Here is a 22,732-nt window from a genome sequence, read left to right on the forward strand (position 1 = left end):
ACTGTTGCACTGCAGCAAGAAAGTCCTACAGGTCCTTCTCAAAATATTAGCATATTGTGATAAAGTTCATTATTTTCCATAATGTCATGATGAAAATGTAACATTCATATATTTTAGATTCATTGCACACTAACTGAAATATTTCAGGTCTTTTATTGTCTTAATACGGATGATTTTGGCATACAGCTCATGAAAACCCAAAATTCCTATCTCACAAAATTAGCATATTTCATCCGACCAATAAAAGAAAAGTGTTTTTAATACAAAAAACGTCAACCTTCAAATAATCATGTACAGTTATGCACTCAATACTTGGTCGGGAATCCTTTTGCAGAAATGACTGCTTCAATGCGGCGTGGCATGGAGGCAATCAGCCTGTGGCACTGCTGAGGTCTTATGGAGGCCCAGGATGCTTCGATAGCGGCCTTTAGCTCATCCAGAGTGTTGGGTCTTGAGTCTCTCAACGTTCTCTTCACAATATCCCACAGATTCTCTATGGGGTTCAGGTCAGGAGAGTTGGCAGGCCAATTGAGCACAGTGATACCATGGTCAGTAAACCATTTACCAGTGGTTTTGGCACTGTGAGCAGGTGCCAGGTCATGCTGAAAAATGAAATCTTCATCTCCATAAAGCTTTTCAGCAGATGGAAGCATGAAGTGCTCCAAAATCTCCTGATAGCTAGCTGCATTGACCCTGCCCTTGATAAAACACAGTGGACCAACACCAGCAGCTGACACGGCACCCCAGACCATCACTGACTGTGGGTACTTGACACTGGACTTCTGGCATTTTGGCATTTCCTTCTCCCCAGTCTTCCTCCAGACTCTGGCACCTTGATTTCCGAATGACATGCAGAATTTGCTTTCATCCGAAAAAAGTACTTTGGACCACTGAGCAACAGTCCAGTGCTGCTTCTCTGTAGCCCAGGTCAGGTGCTTCTGCCGCTGTTTCTGGTTCAAAAGTGGCTTGACCTGGGGAATGCGGCACCTGTAGCCCATTTCCTGCACACGCCTGTGCACGGTGGCTCTGGATGTTTCTACTCCAGACTCAGTCCACTGCTTCCACAGGTCCACCAAGGTCTGGAATCGGCCCTTCTCCACAATCTTCCTCAGGGTCCGGTCACCTCTTCTCGTTGTGCAGCGTTTTCTGCCACACTTTTTCCTTCCCACAGACTTCCCACTGAGGTGCCTTGATACAGCACTCTGGGAACAGCCTATTTGTTCAGAAATGTCTTTCTGTGTCTTTTGCAGGTGTTTAGAGTTAACTCGTTGATTCAGATGATTAGGTTCATAGATCGTTTAGAGACCCTTTTAATGATATGCTAATTTTGTGAGATAGGAATTTTGGGTTTTCATGAGCTGTATGCCAAAATCATCCGTATTAAGACAATAAAATACCTGAAATATTTTAGTTAGTGTGCAATGAATCTAAAATATATGAATGTTACATTTTCATCGTGACATTATGGAAAATAATGAACTTTATCACAATATGCTAATATTTTGAGAAGGACCTGTAGGTTCGAATCCCAGCCTGGGGTATTTCTGCTTGGAGATAGCATGTTCTCCCGGGAATGGGTGGATTCTCTCTGGGTACCCCAGCTTCATCTCACCGTCCAGAAACATGACTGTTATGTTCATTGGTCTCTCTAAATAGCCCTAAGGTCTGAGTGAGTGTGGAACTGTTTGTCATGTGCCGCTGCGACGGACTGGAAACCTGTCCAGGGTGGACCCTGCCTCTCTCCCAATGACCGCTGGAGATAGGCGCCAGCCCTGCATGGGCAAGTGGGTATAGTAACGTACCAGTACCTGGTTTAATGACCATGATTGCTCCAGCAATGGTATGATTCTATGTGGAACATATATGAATGTTCTGATGTCATTCTCATTGACTGATATACAGCTGATCCTGGAGATATATTTGATTTAATTTTTCCATCATGTTAGCATTGCATCATTTATACACAGGCTAATTCAGCTTTTTACAGGAAAAACACATTAACTGAAATAAAAAATGTCTGCTACACCAAAAAGACATACAAAGAATCACATAAAAGAAAGAAATGTTAAAATGATCAAATAAAAACCTAAAACATGATGAACTGAACTCATAAAATGAACTTCAACAATAAGCTGCACCAAATGTTTCAGTCCTGATTTAAAGGAACCAAGCCTTTCTACGGCTCTTCAGGGAGTTTGTTCCAGAGCTGCGAAGAAACTAAATGCTGTCTCACCTATTTAGTTCTGTTGAACAAATGAACAGGTCATTGATGAACAAAGAGGTCTAAACGGTCCATAGCTGACCACCAACCCTGAAAAGTATCCAGGTTCAAGGCCGTTCAGTTCTTTAAAGACCATCAACAAACAGGAAGCCGGTGGAGTGATTTATTAATAGACTTTATTTAGTTGATAAAATTCAGGTCCGGGTGGGGAATCGAGTGTGGGTTTCACTGGATGGATAGGTGTGGTCCACCACAGGTCAGCACAGAGACACACAACCATGCACTCAATCCTAAGGGCAATTTAGAGAGCGCAATTAACCTAACCGTCATATTTTTGGCCTGTGGGACAAAGTTGGAGCATCCAAAGAGATGGTCAGCAGCTCCAGGCTTGTACAAGGAGGACATTGAAACTGCACGCAGAAAGACCCCAGCCTGGGATTCTCAATGCAAGGAAACAGTGCAGGTAACCCTTGAAGGAAACACTGATACCAGCTGCGCCACAATGCAGCCTATTAAAGTTTGACTTTAAATAAAACTCACAGGACTGACATCTGCTGTCTTAACATGGTACTGCAACAAACAACAGCAGGCTTGACTCTTAACTATAATATAATAATAATAATAATACAATGTATTTATTTATTATCCCGACATACAAACACAAATTAAGATCAAATACTGGATTTAGAAAATGTTAAATATAAAGAACAACATGCAACAAAATGTTTTAAACTGTTTTGAAAACGGTGTTTTGGACAGTTGTACTCCCTCTCTGATTGGATGGTTTGAGTGGTCACCACTTCACTCATGACTGGACTGAGTGTTTGGTTCTGTGTCCTGCGATAGCCCCGCCCCTCACCGAACAGGATTTAATGGACCCAGTTGTTGGATGGATGTGGGTCAGGAAATTGGATTCTCTGTTCCGTTTCAACTCAGCTCCCCTTTAACCGGTCTGGATCTCAGGCCGGATAAAGTGTCCAACTGAGGTGTTCAAGGCTTCATAAACTGGTGCTCTGGGGTCTAACTTGTTCAGAGGAGAAGAACTTTAGGATCTGTTTCAAGCCAAAGGTCAGAACTGTGGAAGATCTGGATTAATGAGGGTTAGAAACTAAAAGCAGCTCTCAGCTCTTCTGATCATCTACTGAAGGGTCCTCGTATGAGTTTCTGCTTAAGACAGAAAGAATCATTGTGGGTTACTGAGAAGAAAACTGGTTAAAAAAACAGAAGTTCTGAACGCGGAGGAGGTTCAGTTCCTGAGGCCATCCAAAGAAACAAGATGGATTAGAAAAACACAGCGGCAGTTGGAGATAATGGAAGCGAGTCAGGAAGATCTGGGGCAGAGAAACTGCTACGGGAGGGATTAAAGATGGAGCTGTCTTTAACAGGAGGAGAAGAAGACAGACCAGAGACGGGTCATGAATGAAGTGATGGAGGATCTGCAGATGGTTGGGGTGATGGAAAAAGGTTAATCTGTGTAGACTTCTGAAGAAAGCAACTAAAAGAAAAGAAGGAGAATTTCTGAGCCGTCCCTGAAGGCCTCAGCGTGATCGTCATTGGGTTTAGCTCTCGCGGGATTACGCCGCCCCTGTCATTGTGGATGAGCGGCTGTGGGCTGAGATCTCGCGGTGTTTTGCTGCTGACGGAGGGCAGCGGAGATGTTTGGAGTTTTTTAATATAAAATTATTTATTTAAATAAAAATGGCCGCCGTGGAGCGCGGAGCAGACAGACTGTAAGTGTTTTATCTTCCATCCTCCCTTTTCACGGCTTCATGTTCAGCTTAAGCGCCGCTGTTTTCTCCGCACAGCTTTATGACGCAAAGTGCGCAGATTTTCACCCCGGGCCGTCTCCGCAGAGCGGGGTTAGCGGGAATAACGTCACACAGTCAGCCCGGATCGAGGCTCATCAGAACCCCACGGCCAGAGCTCCGCAGGGCCGCTCAAGGCTCCGCACTGCCCGGGGAGGAGCTGCGCAAACCGAACAGAAGAGCGGGGGGGTCACGGGGAGGCTGCGGGGCTGCAGCTCCGTCACAGCTAACGGGCTAGCTGGTGGTGTGGACGCGCACGTGGACGCGCTCCTCAGTAACCCGGGTTAACCCCCCCCCCCCCCTCCAGGTAGCTCAGCATTAGCAGTTCGAGAGGTACCGCTGCTGCCAGAGTGCCGCTGAGCAAGAGTGTCCGTGTACGCAAGCGCGCGTGCCCCCCTGTGGTTTCAGTGCGTGTGAGAGCAGTTCACTTCCGGTTCTGGTAGAAACAGTTTCACCTGCAGCCTCAGCACCACCAAGAACTAACAGCAACAAGAGTTCAGTCCATTCGGACAGAACCGGTTCAGAACCAAGGTCTCTGAGCTTCACAGACAAACAGAACCAATCTGATCCAGAATTATCTGATCAGAACCGTCCAATCACAAAGAGATCCTGGTTATAAAACAGAGCGGTCGGGTCCAGTTTGTTCTGCGAGTTAGTAAAAAAGTTTTCAAAGAACAACATAAACAGTGCAGAACCTTAGGTCCAGACAAGTGAATCTGGACTCAAGAACATTCACCATTCAGGAACAGGTTCTATCAGCCGCTGGACTGTCCCTTACCAAGTGGTGGAAAAGTATTTACCCCCCTAACAGATTTATCCAGTTTTTGCTTTTTTATCAATTATTGGGAAAAAACATCCACACCAACCAAAACAGAACCTGTCTGACAACACAAAGTAGGATAAACAATCTGAAAAAGCAGTTCATCATGTCCTGATCTGAAGAAATTCCAGAACAGATGAGAAACAAAGTCACCAACATCTATCAGTCTGGAAAGGCTTATAAAGTCATATTCAGGCTTTGGGACTCCAGAGAACCTCAGTGAGAACCATCATCCACACATGGAGAAAGCATGGAACATAGGAGAACCAAAATTACTCCAAGAGCTCATCACCGACTCAGAAGAACCCCTCATACATCAGAGACCAATCAGATCTCTGATGTATGATGGAGCTAGATCATTAAGGGCTTTATATGTGAGGAGGAGAATTTTAAATTATATTCTGGATTTAACAGGGAGCCAATGAAGGGAAGCTAAAATAGGAGAAATATGATCTCTCTTTTTAATTTTCATCAGAACTCTTGCTGCAGCATTTTGAAGCAGCTGAAGGCTTTTAACTACATTTTGTGGACATCCTGATAGTAAAGAATTACAATAATCCAGCCTTGAAGTAACAAATGCATGGACTAGTTTTTCAGCGTCACTCCTGGACAGGATATTTCTAATTTTGGGCGTTTATGTGCACACACACACACACACACACATGTATCCATGTGTCATTTATCATGACCGTCGGCTAACAGAATCAACATATTTGAACCAGGAAATTCCAGTTAAACAGTACGACCTGATGCTTCATAGTAACAGCATAATGTTGACTCAGTGAAGCTCAAATGAGTCACAGAGCCATTAGCCTTTATGCTGATGATAACCTAGTAGTGTCTCACAGTGTCAGGTAACACTGACGGGTAAGTCCGTTAGGAACGCGGTCAGTGAATACCTCAGGTAGCAGCAGGGCTGGGTACTACTGGCAGGTAACAGGTGAAACTTTCAAATACAGTTTTACCACACCAGCGGTGTTGACCTGCCGTGTAGTAACCTCAATCTAGAGCAATGTCAGAAACAGTGCTGCCATGATGTTCACCAGACTAATTTTGGCTGACAAATCTGCTTTAATTAGAGCGTCCATTAGCTGAAAGACAGAAACTGTTAGCTCCATCAGAGCACAGGACACAAGTAGTAGAGGTCCAGTTGGAACCTGTAGGTGACAATGGAGCAGGAGAGGGAACTGAAGGGTTCCAGGTGTGTTGCTCAGGTGTTTCTATACACTAAAGTGATGGAGCGACTGTCTGACCCGGAGCGGACGGACAGGTTTAGGTTGCGTATTTGCCCATCTGTACCTGCGGCTGAAGGTTAGTGACCTGTCAATTAAACAGAGATACTGGCTGCTAAAGGAAGGTTTGATGCTCAAATCTGAATACCAGCAGTAGACTGAAATTCAAACGATTTGAACCGCCACTCTGGGAGGCACAATGTTCCAGTACTTGATACATTTCAATGTAGCAAAAATAAATATTTATACCTGTGGCATGTATACTTGCACCCATCAAACATGTCTCTTTATCGCCAATAGTTTTTTTTATGAAACCTTAATTTAACCAGATAAAAGACCTGTTGAGATCAGGAGCTCTTTCACAAGAGTGACCTGGTCAAGAAAGACAGCAGCACATCATGGGGAACAGGACAGATATACAACGATACCAAACAAACATTAAAATAAAAAGGTGCAGGAGGTATTGTTACACTAACAATATAACATTTAAAAACAATTGAAGATCTAAAATACAGCCACTGGATTTGGGTATTCTGACTATTCATTATGTTCACTAAAGAAACAGCCTGGGGGAAGAAACTCTCTGTGGAGGCTGGTTTTAGTGAACAGTGCTCTGTAGCGCCACCTAAAGGTCAAAGCCTAAACAGTTTATGTGCAGGGTGTGTGGGGTCTGCATGGATGTTAGCTGCCCTCTTCCTGACCCTTGACCTGTATAAGTCCTGGATGGAGGGAAGGTCAGCTCTGATTATTCTCTCTGCAGTCCTGATTATTCGTTGCAGTCTGGACCTGTCCTGTTTGGTAGATGATCCAAACCACACTGAGATGGATGAAGACAGGACAGACTGAATGATGGCAGTGGAGAAGATGACCAGCAGCTCCTGTGGAAGGTTGAACTTCTTGAGTTGCCTCAGGAAATACAGTCTCTGCTGGACCTTCTGTGTGTAGATATCCGTACATTCAAGGAAGTCATGCCAGCCACCGTTCCCAGTGGTGGTGAGGCAGTTACAACCAGTGATAAATCTCAGAGCACCATGGTCATTGGAGTCAAGGACTGGAGGCAACTGGTTGTGTGAAGAAACATGGAAAACATTTTTTTTCATTTATTTTTCATTATTGTTTCATTTCATGGTCATATGTTGCCACACATCACACATTTATTTGATCTCTCAGCCTACGGGATAAAGCGTTTATAGAAAAGCAGATTGGTCTGCAGCTGTGCAAGTTAACCAATCAGATGTTAGGCTTGAGTTACAGAGACGCCAAAGCAGTTTCAATTATTTCATGATGTACTGTATTACCGCAAATAAATGAAGTATGATTTGACCTTATACTCGATTCAAGTTTTCATTAGATTTCCCACTTATTAACCTAAATGAATAATAAATTAAAGCCTTTAAAAAATTTAGATGCATTTATTTTTTTATTTAAAACATCTATTTCTGATTTTTGATTTGTGTCTCTTATTTTTTTAAACCTGTTCTAAGGAGGAAAACTTAAAAATCCTTAAATATAGTATGGAGCAGGTAGGTAACACCACTAACACTGCCAGGTAAATGTTTCAGTTCAGGTGGTCATTAAACCCTCTGAGGACCAAACCCAGATGATTGAAGCTTCGGTATTTTTCTGATTGATGTTGAGCTTCACCTCCTTTCACAGAGAAATTGTTTTCCCAACATTCCCATCATTCTCTGCAGAATGGGATGAGCCAGAAGTAACAGTGGGAACCTGCGGGCAGGATTTTGGTCAGTGTTTGTTCTTCAGGTTCAGAAAAAAAAAAACGCCTTAATGTTTCTTCCAGTTTACAAGACTCAAAATGAAGTTTTAGCATTAATTAGTCAAGGCACAAACCTAAATCGAATGGAGAGTCTGAGGCATGACCTTAAGCAGCCGTTCATGGTTTAAAACCCTCCAATGTGTCCAAATTAAATCAATTCTGCAAAGCAGAGTGGGTCTAAATTCTTCTACAGTGATGTTTAAGACTCATTACCAGTCATCCCAAACACTTGATGGCAGCTGTTGCTACCAAAGGTGGAACAACCAGTTATTAGTTTTAGGAGGTAATTACTTTTTCACACAGGGCCAGATTGGTTTGGGTAGATTCTCTTTCCTTAATATGTGAAATCATTTTGTGAAAACTGCTGTTTGTATTTAATCAAGTTTGTTAAAGGATGTGAAACATTTCAATGTGACAAAGGACTGAAAACCAAAGAAATCAGTAAGGGAGAATTACTTTTTTTCAGCACTATCTGTAGAATCAAGAATTGTTTGTTGGCTGGAAGCAAAATATGATGGGATCTGATGGTTAGATTGCCTGGCCATATTTCTTCCAGGGAGGAGGGACAAGAAAGGGAAGAGGGAGACCCCCAACCCTCAACCAGACAAAGAGACAGGTCACACAGTAAGACAAAGAAGCCTCGCAGGGAGCGTCGCCATGGTGACCAGGGGGCCGAGACGGTGGTCTCAACCACACCTCCAGCAGCCAGTAAACAGCCACAGGTGAGGGTGGAGTCACACAGCCAGGTACAGAACACGTGGAGAGCTGGAGAGGAAAAGGTAACAACCAGAATGATGTTCATAAGTTTGTATTCATCCTTCCTCCCTGTAGGCGTTAGAGCCAGTGGCAGGACCCTCAGAGCAAGGGTCAGAGTCTGTGGCTGGCAGTGAATCTGCAGGATCTTCCAGGCAACGGCGCTCCATCATTCGAGACCGGGGGCCATTGTATGATGACCCCTCCCTGCCCGAAGGCTGGACCCGCAAACTGAAACAGAGGAAATCTGGACGCTCTGCAGGGAAGTTTGATGTCTACCTGATCAAGTAAGTCATGATCAACATGATGATGGTTCCCTATCAAGCACAAGAGTAAAATCACATATGAATGCAGTCCATATTTTGTTGTTTTTGTTCTGTAAAGCTCAGAGGGAAAGGCCTTTCGTTCAAAGGTGGAACTCATCGCCTATTTTGAGAAGATTGGCGACACAAAGACTGATCCCAATGATTTTGATTTTACTGTTACTGGGCGTGGAAGCCCATCCCGTCGTGAAAAGCGTCCTCCCAAAAAACCGAAAGTGGTGAAACCATCGGGACGAGGACGAGGGCGGCCTAAAGGTACAGAGACGGGGATGGTGAAAGTTATTCTGGAGCCATTAAACCGAGGTCGGCTTTTCATAAGTGGTTCTGCAGTTGTTCTGTCATTATCTCTTGTGTTTGTCTAGGGAGTGGAAAAATGCGTCAGGCCACTGAGGGAGTGGCTATGAAGCGAGTGGTGGAGAAAACTCCAGGGAAACTCCTGGTTAAAATGCCTTTTGGCAAGGCCGAGTCCTCTCCTGGAACTGCATTAAAGGTATGACCGGTCCATCACCTGAACATATTTGGAGTCCACATTAAAGGTTAAAGTGTCTGTGAAACGCTTTTCCCACAAATGCAGGATTTGAAAGAATCTTAATATCGAAGGGATTGGGCAGTAATTGACATATTAGGATTAAACACCTGATTAAAGACAATTGTGACACAAAATACGCATATTTTGACGATAAATTTTGCAAGTCCAAAGTTGCCCCATAATGACATCAGAGGGGAAGTCTCGGGTCATTCATGGTGCGAGTGTCAATGATAAACGGTTCAGGTAGAAGCTACATTGCGTTAATACGGTGAAACGTTGCATTGATGGAGATGGTAGCAACACTATGACAGCAGCCGTTAGTCTGCACTACTTTACTGAAGCAAAGAGGATCAGAGCTGCCTGGATCAGAGCTGGAAAACTGAGGAACAGATGGGCTGGTTCCACCAAGCACAGCCAGGTGTGATCAGAGGACTTCTCAGCAAAGTGCTTCTAACAAGAAACCTCTGAATTTACCAGAGAAATGATGTCAGAGGTCAGATATCTGCAGATGAAGCAGAAAGTTGAAGCAGAGTCTAAAGCCTCGTTTCTGATGGGGAAAGATCTCCAAAGAAAAGGTTGTTGCTGCTGTTGCTAAACGGATCCAGGCTCAGCAGGTAAGAACACTTCCTGGTTGCCAAAATACATTTAGATATCAGTAGTTATTGTTGATTATTAAAAATAAGAAATTATTATTAATGATATAAATTATACACGCATATAAAATATTTATGTTTCTCTAAAAATTCTGATATAAAGTTAAAAATGACACCAGGTGGTGTCTTCAGATCTTGAATCATCTCTTGTGTCGCTGCTGCTGCTCCATGCTGCTCAGCTTCACCTCCGTTTGGTTCAGTCAGTACCGTATTTACTGGATTTACACTGTATCTGGTCCGTTCTGGTCCGGTTCGCTGCGAGGAGGAGTTCCAAGAACCAGATCGCTCAATAAAAGCCAGTGATAAATACGTTAGCAGGTCCAAAACAAGTCATTCTGCGGAAGTTAAACCAGTTTAAACTGCTTAATTTCTCATTTGATGCATCCAGATATTTTTATGTGTTTTGTTCTACAATGGATGAGTTCACTGAGTTCATTTGTTGCTTAGATTGATGCATTTAATGTTTAATTGTTCGGTTTATAATATTTTAGTTAACCCATAACTGATCTAATTGATCTAATGTTAACAACTGCTAATATATACATGTCTATATATAAATATATGTGTGTATTTATTAATACAGCGAGATCTAGCCTGTCTTTAGTGAATTATTTTCAAAAACCGGATGTTGTGCTGGTTCTGTTTCCTGGTGGTCCGGTGTGATTCATGCAGATTGACTCCAGCCGTCCAGCAACAATAGACTGGTTGACGTCCGCACGCCGCAGCGTTGGTGCTCTGCCATCTGATGACAGCTGACTTTCCCCTGACTCTCTGATAGTGACTGAAAAATATCTACAGAAACATCAGATGCTGTCATTGCAGCAGCAGTCAGTTTACCTGCAGGGGTTCCCCTCTAATGTCATTAAAGAGAGCAACAAAATCACAACGTCGTCTGGAAATGCATTTTTAGTGAAACTTATGATCATATATCTCAACTGTTCGTTTCAGCAGCATGAATTTACTTTTGAAAATATTTCATCAATGTTTCCTTTCCATAAATGTAATTGGATTTATCATGAAAATGTGATGTCACAGGCACTTTAAGCTATTAATATCGCTCTGTATGTCTGTGTCTGTGATTGTTCCTGCAATAACAATATTGAAACCTTTTCCTCTGGTTGATATGGTCTTCCCCCTGCAGGGGGTGTCTCCTACTGCACTGCCCAAATCGCGTCCAGGCAGAAAGAGAAAATCAGAACAGGAACTTCCACCTACACCTCATACTGCTCCCAAAAAACGAGGAAGAAAACCAGGATCAACCTCTGCAGCATCATCAGTCACAGCTGCTGCCATGTCCTCATCCACAGTCTCTGTTAGCTCAACAGCTGGAAGCTACACTGCAGCTGCCATCTTGGCTGCTGAAGCCAAACGGAAAGCTGCTAAAGAGTCTTCCACTAAACACTTAGTCCAGGAAACAGCCTTGCCAATCAAAAAACGCAAAACAAGAGAAACTGTGGAAGAGATGGAGAGTGTTCAGGCTCCTTTGGTTACAACTGCTGAGACTGGAAGCACCAGTGCTGCAGAGGGGGGAGGTCCAAGCTCAGACCTAAAGCCCACATCCTCTGTAGGAAGCCAATCAGAGAAGCAACCTTCTGCTTCAGATGAAAGCCAATCCCATGGACAAAAGACACATAAGGGCCAGAAGCACAAGGAAAGAAAAGAAACTGGAGATGGAGGAAGCAAAGGCAAGGATGTTGGTGAAGATGAGGGTGGGGGTGGAAGGAGTAGCAGCAGCAGTAGCATCATAGTTTCAAAAAGCCACAAAAGGAAGGAACGACAACCTCATAAACACCATCATCACCATCACCACCATCATCATCGCCACCAACAGCCATCTGGTTCACCATTAGATCACCCGCCTCCTCCTCTTGCAGTTTCTGAACCACCTTCCAGTCAACCCAGGCCTGAAATTGAACCCCAGACTGTGCCTCATCTAATCCCTGAACAAAAGGCGCCTCCCAAACCACACCAAAAGTCTGTGCCTCAGCCCACTCCTGAATCTCTGCAACCTGTCCCTCAGCCACACCACCAGCCCCATTCCTGTCCTCATACCCTGTTACCCAGTCCATCCCAAGCCCATAGTGTGCAAGTACCCCAGTCTTCCCCCGCCAGACACTTACTGCCTGAACCACGGCCACAGCAACCCCCTGTCCAAACCCTCAGTCAGTCATTGTCCACCAACCAGACAGCCCAGTCACATCCTACACTCTCCACACCGCAGCACCGAAGCCAGCATCAGACTTTGCATGCTTCACCTCAGTCTCTACCTGTTCTGCATTCTCATCCATCTCAAACCAGACATCCACAATCACAGGCCCAGTCCCCCACCGCACTCCAGCCTCAAATCCAGCCTAGACATTCTTCTCATATCCAAACCCAGTTTAAGCAATCCCACACTCAGACATCAGTTCAGCCCCAACTCCGATCCCAGCCAAGAATTCCAACACAACCTCAGTCACAACCCCAAACAAGGATCCCAACACAAATTCAGTCTCAGTCACAATCAAGAATCCAGAGGCAAGCACAGTCTCAATCCCAAGGGAGAATACCAACACAGATTCAAAGTCAACCCCAGACCAGGAGCCCAACCCAATTTCAGACTCAACCCCAGGCAAGGACTCCAACACAAGTTCAGAGTCCTCCACAGACTAGGGTTCCAACCCAACTTCAGAGTCAACAACAGACCAGAACTGCAGCCCCACTTCAGGCTCAGCCCCAGACAAGGATCCCAACACAAAATCAGAGTCAACCACAGACCAGGGCTCCAGCTCAACCTCATCCTCAATTGCAATCTGGCCATCAGGTGCTGCCTCAAACACATATGAGACACACCTCACAACATCATCTCCCAACTCAGTATAGAGCCCTACCCAGTCAATCCCACACCCAATCTAGGCCACCCGTTTCCCAGTCCCAAACACAACCACAAAGCTTTCAAACCCAGTTGTATCCCCAGTCCCCTTCTCAGCACACAAGGCTACATGCGCAGAACCTCTTTTCTCACCGTTCGTCATCATCCAGTCAAACCCAGCCCAACCTTGTCCCTGGTCCCCAGAATCAGAGTGAACAGCCCCAGGACCTGAGCACCACACGGCCTATTCAAGAAAGCCAGTTTCCAAGAAGAGAGGCCAGCATGGAGGGCATCACAATGGAGAGGAGAGGGGAGCTAGTCCCAACATCAGGCAGCAGAGAAGTCTTAGGAGGCGAAAGAGGGTCAAACAGCACATCAAGGCCTTCCAGCTCCTTGCCACCTGGACCTCCTGGAGTAGCAGGGTCCAGCCTTGTGCCTGGAGCAGATGGTAGGGCTCGACTGAGGGTGGAGCCAGAGGCAGCAGGTGACACTAAGGAGCTGAGAGACATTGTCCCACAATCTACCGTTCCCTGTCCCAGCTGTGATGAAACCGTAGAGTCACGAACTGCCGTCAGTGAAAGAGTCAGCTGATTGGTTGGTCAGGTGGAAGGCAAGTTGAATGGCAACTTGATGGACTGTGTCAACACCATATGGAGGGCCATGGCCGGGCTGTAACACAGAGGTGTATGGATTTTACTCGGTTTTCAGACAGAAGCTGGAAGGACTGTCACAGCTTCTACTGTTGGGTTCTGTCTGGAGATGTTGTAAAGTTGTAGACTGTGCAGCTGGCTTGGCCCTGAAGAACTGCTTGAGAGGGCAAAGAGTAGTGTCTTTTTCTAGAAAAAAACAAACGAAAAGGAAAAAAACAACAAAAAGTGTGTGTGTATATAATCTAAAGGCAGCTGTTGCATCCTACTAGTCTCCGTAGGGAGGTGGGGAGTAGTTTGGAACTAAAAACCGACGCTTAACAACACATTACTCTTGATAAGATGTTGCTTCCGGAATATAACCTTTTTATTTAGTAGTTGATTGTTTTGTCTTTGTTATACAGCTTTAAAAAGTTATATTAACAACGGCCCTGACTCTAACATGGCCCACGTTGACTGGCAGTCCCTTCGTCAAACCAGTCCTCGACTGAAAGTCTATGGGGTGATGCTGGGTGGCGGTTTGCACCTTAAATTGGTTTCTTAGAAATCTCATCATTCATTTTTTTCAATGTTTTCCAGGAAACCCAAAGTAAGCTGATGCTTTCGTTAGTGTTCTGAGTTTTTGCACTTATTCTTGCCTCTCGCCATTTTGCCTGAGATCAAATGTAGTAAAGTCCTCTTCCAGATTTTCTCAGACACGCCGTGAATCTGGAACTAGCTGGAACCCTAACTCTGCAAAGACTGGTTCAGAAGGATCTGAAAAGCTTGAGGAGTTCATGGTTCCTCTCAGCTGATTTAGGAACTAATGAATCCGGTTCATTAGAAAAGCTGCTCATTGGTGTTTCAACATTTCCAGTTCAGCCAGTTCTTCCAGGAAATTTCCTAAACTGGTCTTCATAAACTTGTTTGTTTCTCTCATGTTTTGTTTCTAACGTAAGCACTTTTGATATCAAACCAAACCCACGCCTACAGTAGCTTTATTTGAGTTATTTTAATAATGAATGTGTGGGAAAGGACCCATTCTTTTTGTGTCTTTATGTCAGACGTCTGGAACAGTTTGCACATCTCAACTTTGTACAATCAACTCCCTGCATGTCGCTCAGAGACCCTGCAGGCCTTCAACCAGAGCCCGCATACGCAGAGGCCAACCTGGCTTAGGTTCTTTGTCCAGGTTCATGTTCATAACCAGGTTCATAACCAGGAAAAATGGTTCAGGTGGGCTCAGATGTGCAGATACAGAGAGAACTGAAGTGTGAGATTTGCAGTTCAGATCTGAGAGTCACAATTTGGAGGTGTCAGGATCTTCTCTGAGCTGCATTCATGACATCTCCAATGGTTTTAATAGTTCTGGAGTTTAGTAGAACTTAAAGTGATGGTATTGATCCACAACATACAAAGCAAAAAAACAAAACATTATGGAATGGACCTGGAAACAGTCCACCATGTCCTACAAGCTAATTTTCCCATTGCTCCTCTTCATCCCAGTCTCCCTGGCAGGACGGGTACCAGTGCTTGTTTGATTTTGAAACAGATTTATTTTTGAAGTTGATGACGGAGAGGGTCCATACACTGAGATTTCTCTTCACCTTTAAAGCTGAGTTCACACGGTGCAATGTCTCAGGTGTTGTAGACCAAGCTTGGACAGAATTAGAAAGAAATATATTCCAGTAATGTCTAATCTTTGCTCTGTGGACATTCATTGTGACAATCTGACCAACAGCCAATTCTTACCACCAAGGACGACCTATAACACAAAGTGTCAGAACGCTTCAGGAAGCCCAAGCAGCCTGAAGCCTGCATCTATGTCTTTTCAGAGTCAGAATCTTATAATTGCAATGCTGTCTGTCCATTAATCGCTGGACTGATATCTTTGATGTTTGTGAAGATTCTGCTGCAGAAAGACATTATTCAGTAAGCGTCTTTTAAATCTTCCGTCGTTTAGTACACAGTGTTGCACGTTCACATATTTGTGGAGTTTTAAAATCAACACACACATGACCAACAGGGTTTGGTTTTCAAGACTCCAGAGGACACGAATCACTGCGAAGAGAGTCTGTCAGAAATCCTGACATTGTTTCTAAACTGAGCACGCTCAGAATGCATACTGCATATGAGATACTGACTGTAAGGAATACACAAAATCCTGAACCATAGTCTGGAGTTATGGAATGTGAGAATATAGCAAATGAGGGAAAAGATTGTGAATATTATCTCATCGGATACCCCGAGTGTGCCTGGGGTCTCCGATGAGGACTACCAGAAACGTTTCCAGGTAGCAGGGTCTTTTTGTCGACCTTAGCCACCGTCTAAACCAGGGACAGGACTAAGCCACTGTCAGTTCGATTGCATGAACCAGAGCCACTCGACTCCACAACATTCCCGCCTGGAGAACTGCTCTGATAGGGATGCAGAACTTAGACTCTCCTGAACATTCAGGCTGGAGCTCTGCCTGATTGCGAGTCCTAAATATTCCTGGTATTCTGTCTTAGACATGTCACAGTTTAATCCCTTGGACAGCTCATACTTTCCATAAAACGTAGAACAGAAACTGCATTCAGACCACGTATCATGGAGAACCCGGAGTGTTTCTGAATGGTTACACTCTAAAACATCCGTGGAGTCCTCAGACTCAGTGGGACTGTGGAAGTGTATCAAGGTTTAAATGAATCACAGACTTTCAGAAAATAAACAGATGTATTATGACACCTGAAACTTCCTGTTAGCACTCTGACTCTCCCACCTGAACTTCCCAGTCTGTCTTGATTCTGGATACTTTAAACCTGGTTTGCTGTGAGTGGCGTTCTCACTTTATGGTAATAAGGCCTCTACGTACGTGCCGCCACCTGCTCAGAGGAGAGAACCCATTCGCTGCACGCCACTGCAGAAACGTTCCTCTGTGATTGGACCCACTCCACCGAACTCGACCCGGCACAATCTACAGTAACCAGCCACCGTATTGCATGTTCCAGAGTTTAGTGCCTATATTAATAATAATAATAAATATATTGTGCGTCTTGCCAGAAGCCACCATGTCAGCCGAGCCATGTTGTGTTTCTAGACCTTAGTAGTAATGTGTGTGGTGACTTCATAGTTGCTAATATTGAGGATGAATATTCTGCTTTTACTCTGGTTGGGATTCAGTGAAACTCCAGAACACACTGTCGCTGTAGAAAAACTAGTTTTTACCTGTTTTCTTATTTTTCTTTCTAACTAAAACCATTTGTTGTCCCTGACATGTCTGTGGTCTCAGTGTTTGACTCCTCTTCCTCACACAGACCTTCCTGCAGCTGCTACAGAGTTCCACCTTTTACATCTGCAACAAACCAACCATGTGGTTCGGTAACGTTCGACATATTCAGATTGAGGGGTTCTAAGAATTTACGCAGAACCTTAGGTACAATCTGGTCCAGAACAAACTGATTAGTTCTACAGATTGATCTCCATGCAACTCCATCTTTTATCACAAACATCTTTCAGGCTTGAAATATTGGTCACATTTGTACAATAAGATAAAAGCAGGATTAAGTTATCAGGATTAGTCATTTAAATAAAATCTGACAAAAACTCATAAATCTGAAGCTGTTTTTTAACTTGCTGGTGTTCGTGACCTCAGGTTTCTTCACATGACACTCAGTTAAGATTATTATGGTTTTATTAGCCGGGTCATGCCTCACTTATTACTGGGATCCTTCTGCAGTATTCTGCTCGTAGAAATTGTGCTTGCCAGCTTCTTGAACGACAATAATAAAGGAAGCATCGAACATCTAAACATTGCTGCTATACAGGTGATCTCACCGAGAAACCTTCATGAAAAACAGATCAGAACCATCGGGATTTAGTTAATTTTATTTCAGTAGCACCAATTCATGACAAATCTCATCTTGACTCCTTTTACAAGGCGAATAGATTTAATAAATATATATATATAATCAGATCAGTTCAACCCCCTACACAGATTCAGTCAAGCATACAGTACAGACCAAAAGTTTGGACACACCTCATTCAAAGAGTTGTCTTTTATTTTCATGACTATGAATATTGTAGCTTCACATTGAAGGCATCAAAACTATGAATTAACTCATGTGGAATTATATACTGAACAAAAAAGTGTGAAACAACTGAAAATATGTCTTATATTCTAGGTTCTTCAAAGTAGCCACCTTTAGCTTTGATTACTGCTCCACACACTCTTGGTATTCTGTTGATGAACTTCAAGAGGTCGTCACCTGAAATGGTTTTCCAACAGTCTTGAAGGAGTTTCCAGAGATGCTTAGCACTTGTTGGACATTTTGCCTTCACTCTGTGGTCCAGCTCAACCCAAACCATCTCGATTGGGTTCAGGTCCGGTGACTGTGGAGACCAGGTCATCTGGCGCAGCACCCCATCACTCTCCTTCTTGGTCCAATAGCCCTTACACAGCCTGGAGGAGTGTTTGGGGTCATTGTCCTGTTGAAAAATAAATGATGGTCCAACTAAACGCAAACCGGATGGAATAGCATGACGCTGCAAGATGCTGTGGTAGCCATGCTGGTTCAGTATGACTTCAATTTTGAATAAATCCCCAACAGTGTCACCAGCAAAGCACCCCCACACCATCACACCTCCTCCTCCATGCTTCACGGTGGGAACCAGGCATGTAGAGTCCATCCGTTCACCTCTTCTGCGCCGCACAAAGACACGGTGGTTGGAACCAAAGATCTCAAACTTGGACTCATCAGACCAAAGCACAGATTTCCACTGGTCTAATGTCCATTCTTTGTGTTCTTTAACCCAAACACACCTCCTCTTCCTTCATAGTCATGAAAATAAAGACAACTCTTTGAATGAGGTGTGTCCAAACTTTCGGTCTGGAGAGAAAATGGCGCTCTACACACCTAGAGGACTCCTGCTTAAACTGGAAAAATAGTCTACTGTTGTGTAGAAAGATACTTCGCCAAGCTAGAACAGCAAATTTTTCATCACTAGTAGAGGAGAACCAGAATAGCCCGAGGTTTCTTTTTAGTACAGTTGCTAAACTTACCGAAGAGTCATAGCTCTGTTGAACTATCCATTCCCTCACCTCTCAACAGTCAGGAATTTTTCAGATTCCTTATAAATAAAAATGATTTTATTTTCTGTAGCAAGTTTTGATGGAAATTTAAAAGAGAGATCATATATATCCAATTTTAGCTTCCCTTCATTGATTCTATTAAATATAGAACATAATTTAAAGTTCTCCTTCTCACGTATAAACCCCTGAATGATCTAGCTCCATCATACATCATTGGTGCAGCAATTCAATTCAATTCAGTTTATTTATATAGCGTCAATTCACAACACATGTTGTCTCAAGGAACTTCACAAAAGTCAGGTTCATACATTCCAATTAATCAGTATGTCGGATTTCCTTAGAAACCTTTTAACCAATTTGAATAACAAACTGAATTTGACAGGGATGTGTGTCTGTGTGTGTGAGACACAGAGAGGCAGAAACAAAGACAGAATCACATCCAGACATAGACAGTAGGAGATACACAGAGCTATAAATAGAACAGTGAGGAATGAATCAGCCAATCAGCAAAGAGCGTCAGTGTAACACCTGCAGCATTTCTAATGCAGCACCTCACTATTGTCTCCCCCTGGCCTGGGCTTTTAACATGGAGGCGCATGCTCCCGAACTACCGCCCATAACTTGGAAACTGTAAGGGCTATCGACGTCATTCTTGGACCGTTTTTCTCAGAACGGACAGGGGAATGAGAATGTTAACACTTTTTTCTTGAAAATATAATATTAAAGGCACAACACTAGGTGAAACGAAAGGGAAAAATGGAGAAAAACACAAAAATGCCAGAACATGATCTCAAACAACGTCTAATAACTTGGAAACTATAAGGGCTATCGATTTGATTCATGCACCGTATGAATCAGCAGGCCTTGCTAAACAATCATGGAGCTTTTCACTCTCAAACAAACCTACTTCACAAGAAAACAATAAAAGGTATCCAAAACATGTGTGGACCGTAGGTATCAGCAGGGATCGGTGAACAATCCTGGAGATTTTCATGTGTCTACATAAATCCGTGTAGGAAATATGACTGTAGAAAAGTGGATAATTTTGAATTTTTCCAATTTCAAGCAATTTTGGGAAGGACAGATTTGGTACTCCTAAACATACCTTTTTTATAACAAAATGATAAAAGGTATCAAAAAATCATTTCACTGAGCGCCAGCAAGGTCAAGATTAATTGGTACAAAGCTCATGTCTCTACCTTGAACAGTTTACAAGACGCAGCAATTCGAAAACATGTGAGCTTATGGACTTTTTGCTCAGATTTTTTTTTTAAATTCCTATAGGTTTCCCCCTCAGGGTGTGTTGACTTTACCTTGCTTTGGGGCATGTTGCCAGAAAACTGTTTGTCCCATATCAATGAGGGTGACATTTTCTTAATCGCGAAAGAGCATCCTACGTTTTGATGTATAATTTGTATAGGTAGAGTGAAAATTAAGTGAGTAAGCAAAGTTTGATTTTTCTTTCTCAGGTTATTCAAAAACCTAGAGTGTACACTCTAACAACTGCCGAATTCCACCATTGGATTACATTATAAAATCAAAAACTTGCGTAATTTTGCGTAACATTTGAATCGCGATTGTAGAAGAACAGCAACAGATATGAAAAAGCTGAATTATTTGAAGATAGCTTAATGGCTTGTGAACATTTTAAAAGTTGAATGGGGTTTCTAGCTGAAAGTATGTAGAAGTAGTAAGCTGTGAATGAGCACACAGTTTTAGCTGAATTTTGCAGAAGTTTTAAGATTTTCCACTCAATTCAATGGGCCAAAAATCAGCACAAAAAGCTGAAAATTTAAAAAAAGTATAAAAAGTATTTTTGAGAGTTAAAATCATTTAGTTTCATATATGTGTTCAGTCTGCATGTGTGAACATAACACTGAGATTTAACATGTGTGAGCTTTGGGGAGAGAAGTCACAGGTCACAGCAAGCTTCAGGCTGGAGCAAGGTTGAATCCCAGGTTAGGATGTTCCCAGCAGCTGTAAGCCGTAAATGCCAGGCTGCATGGGCAGTAAAGCAATAAATGTTGGCGGTTGGGCATGGTATAGATAATAAAATACTCACATGGGGGTTGGCTAAGTTACAGCGCCGACACAGACTTCGTAATAATTCTTGGAGGAGAGGGTCATTCAGTAAGCTTTGAAGTAAAAGGTATAAGACGTTTTAACATTTACGGTAAGGCAGACCACTCGTGATACAGCCTTGCTTTGCTGATCTGAGTCTCTCCCAAAGGCCTTTGGTAAATCTTTCTTTCTTTGTATTATTCTTCTTGTATTCAATTTTTGCATTGGAAATCATTGGTCTTATTATTTTCCAAATTAAACTTGCATTAATCTTAATTTCTGCTTTTCATCTGTTCTTTCTCATGACATCCGGACTGAGGTGAGGTTGAGGCCGCAAGGATATCAGTGATAGGATTATTTTACCTCAACAGTATTAATACCAAAAGTCATAGCCATAATGTCCTAAATGACTGGAACATTTTAAAAGTTGAATGGCTGAAATAGCACAAAGTATGAAGGAGGAGATAAGTTCCAAAAAAGTGTTAGATATACATAATAATAAAGAGAAACAGGATCTCTATAGTGTGAATGCCGTCAGCACTATAGCTACATTTAGGCTATCACTTTCAGTGTAAACAGGAATATTAAAATCCCCCACTTTAATGACCTTATCTGTATTTAACACTAAATCACATAAGAGGTCTAAGAACTGATCTAAAAACCTTAAGAGTACAGTCCTGGTGGATGGTACAAAACAAAAATGGTTTTAGTGCTTTGCAATTTGGATGAGGAAAACTAAGGATTAAAAATATTCAAAAGAGTTTTAGCTATTAATTGCTCTGGGACTGATCAATAAATTGGACTGAAAGATGGTTGTGAAAATTTGAATAATTAGTAGGGGCTGACTCATTTATAGTAACATAATCCTCTTGCTATAGCCAGGTTTCTGAGAGACAAAATAAATCAATCGGATCTGTTAATCAAGTCATTAACTAAATAAGTCTTTGACACGCGAGGGTTCTTATGTTCAATAAGCCATATTTAATTGTTTACTTTCCGTTCAGTCAGAATCGTCTTTATTGTTATTAGATTTTCATGATTTGCTGATTACAAAATGCAGACGCTTTGAAACTGTGAGAGCCTTAGAGAACTTTCTGAAGATAAAGAACAGTGGACCAATCACATCCAAACAAAACCTGCTTAAAACCGTTTTTGAACTGAAATGTTTGACGTTAAATGTGAATTGATGTAACTTCCTCTTTCATGTTCCTCCAATTAAAGACATTTCATTTCCGGTTACGTGGTTTTGGTCGGCACCTGGTGACAGGTGTTGTAGGTATGTTAATTGCTTGGGGAAGTTAGCACGCGCTACAAACATCAACAATAAAACGCGTGGAAACGCAGCACTCTGATTGGCTGAGCTGAAGACAGGCTGGGATGAAGCATGTGCCCGCGTTGCTGCCGCTGCTGTGCAGCACCCTGATTTTCGGACTCTCTATCGGTTCCGGACTAATGTCAGGTCCCGGTTCAGGTTCGGACCATGAGCGCGGCAGGATGGAGCTAAGACGGGTGCAGAGCCTCGCCGCGCAACCGCGGTATGGAGAGTGCTGGGCACGAGCTCTGGTGCACTTGGACACGCGCTGCAAGGACATGACGTCAGAGAGCCAGAGCCGCCTGGCGCTGCGCTTTACCCACTGTCACCTGAGCAGGTAAGCTGCAGCGCAACCCTCCCATCTCCTGATCGGAACCAGGGAGGACTCCTGTTCGGCCGAATATTTGCTGGTTTTCGATCGTTTGTTCTAAAAACTCTTATGGTTCAAAAATAAACCTGAACCAGAATCAGGATTTTCAGCTAAAAACCCATACTGGTCCCAACTCAAAGGCTCTGTTGGCATTAAACACTGTGGTGCCCTAATTCCAACTTCCTGATCCAGTCCTTGTCATTTGTTCCTTGCTCTGATCCGGACTTCCTTTTCTGTTTTCAGTTCTGGATCTGCAGTTCTCTTCAGAACTTCTCTCTCTGAGTTCTGAAGGTCTGTCAGAGTTCCTGATCTGACACACCAGTTGGAGGTA

General features: G+C 43.2%; 2 protein-coding genes across 2 annotated transcripts in view; both read left to right on the forward strand.

The window, feature by feature from the left end:
• The first annotated feature begins 2,461 nt into the window (after positions 1-2,461).
• mecp2 (methyl CpG binding protein 2) lies at positions 2,462-16,841 on the forward strand. The gene is made up of 6 exons (XM_047363142.1): positions 2,462-3,951; positions 8,409-8,574; positions 8,684-8,892; positions 8,990-9,183; positions 9,291-9,418; positions 11,252-16,841. Exons 1-6 carry the CDS (start codon positions 3,920-3,922, stop codon positions 13,550-13,552), a joined length of 3,030 nt encoding a protein of 1,009 aa, XP_047219098.1. The 5' UTR covers positions 2,462-3,919; the 3' UTR covers positions 13,553-16,841.
• A 5,163-nt stretch (positions 16,842-22,004) lies between these two features.
• Positions 22,005-22,732, forward strand: part of LOC124873531 — a 30,937-nt gene continuing 30,209 nt past the window's right edge. Inside the window, exon 1 of the mRNA XM_047374238.1 lies at positions 22,005-22,368. Within this exon, the coding sequence (XP_047230194.1) occupies positions 22,097-22,368 (272 nt within the window). The 5' untranslated portion in view covers positions 22,005-22,096. The remainder of the gene's footprint in view (positions 22,369-22,732) is intronic.

Source organism: Girardinichthys multiradiatus, chromosome 1 (assembly GCF_021462225.1).
Source record: "Girardinichthys multiradiatus isolate DD_20200921_A chromosome 1, DD_fGirMul_XY1, whole genome shotgun sequence".
In the NCBI taxonomy this organism is placed as follows: domain Eukaryota; kingdom Metazoa; phylum Chordata; class Actinopteri; order Cyprinodontiformes; family Goodeidae; genus Girardinichthys; species Girardinichthys multiradiatus.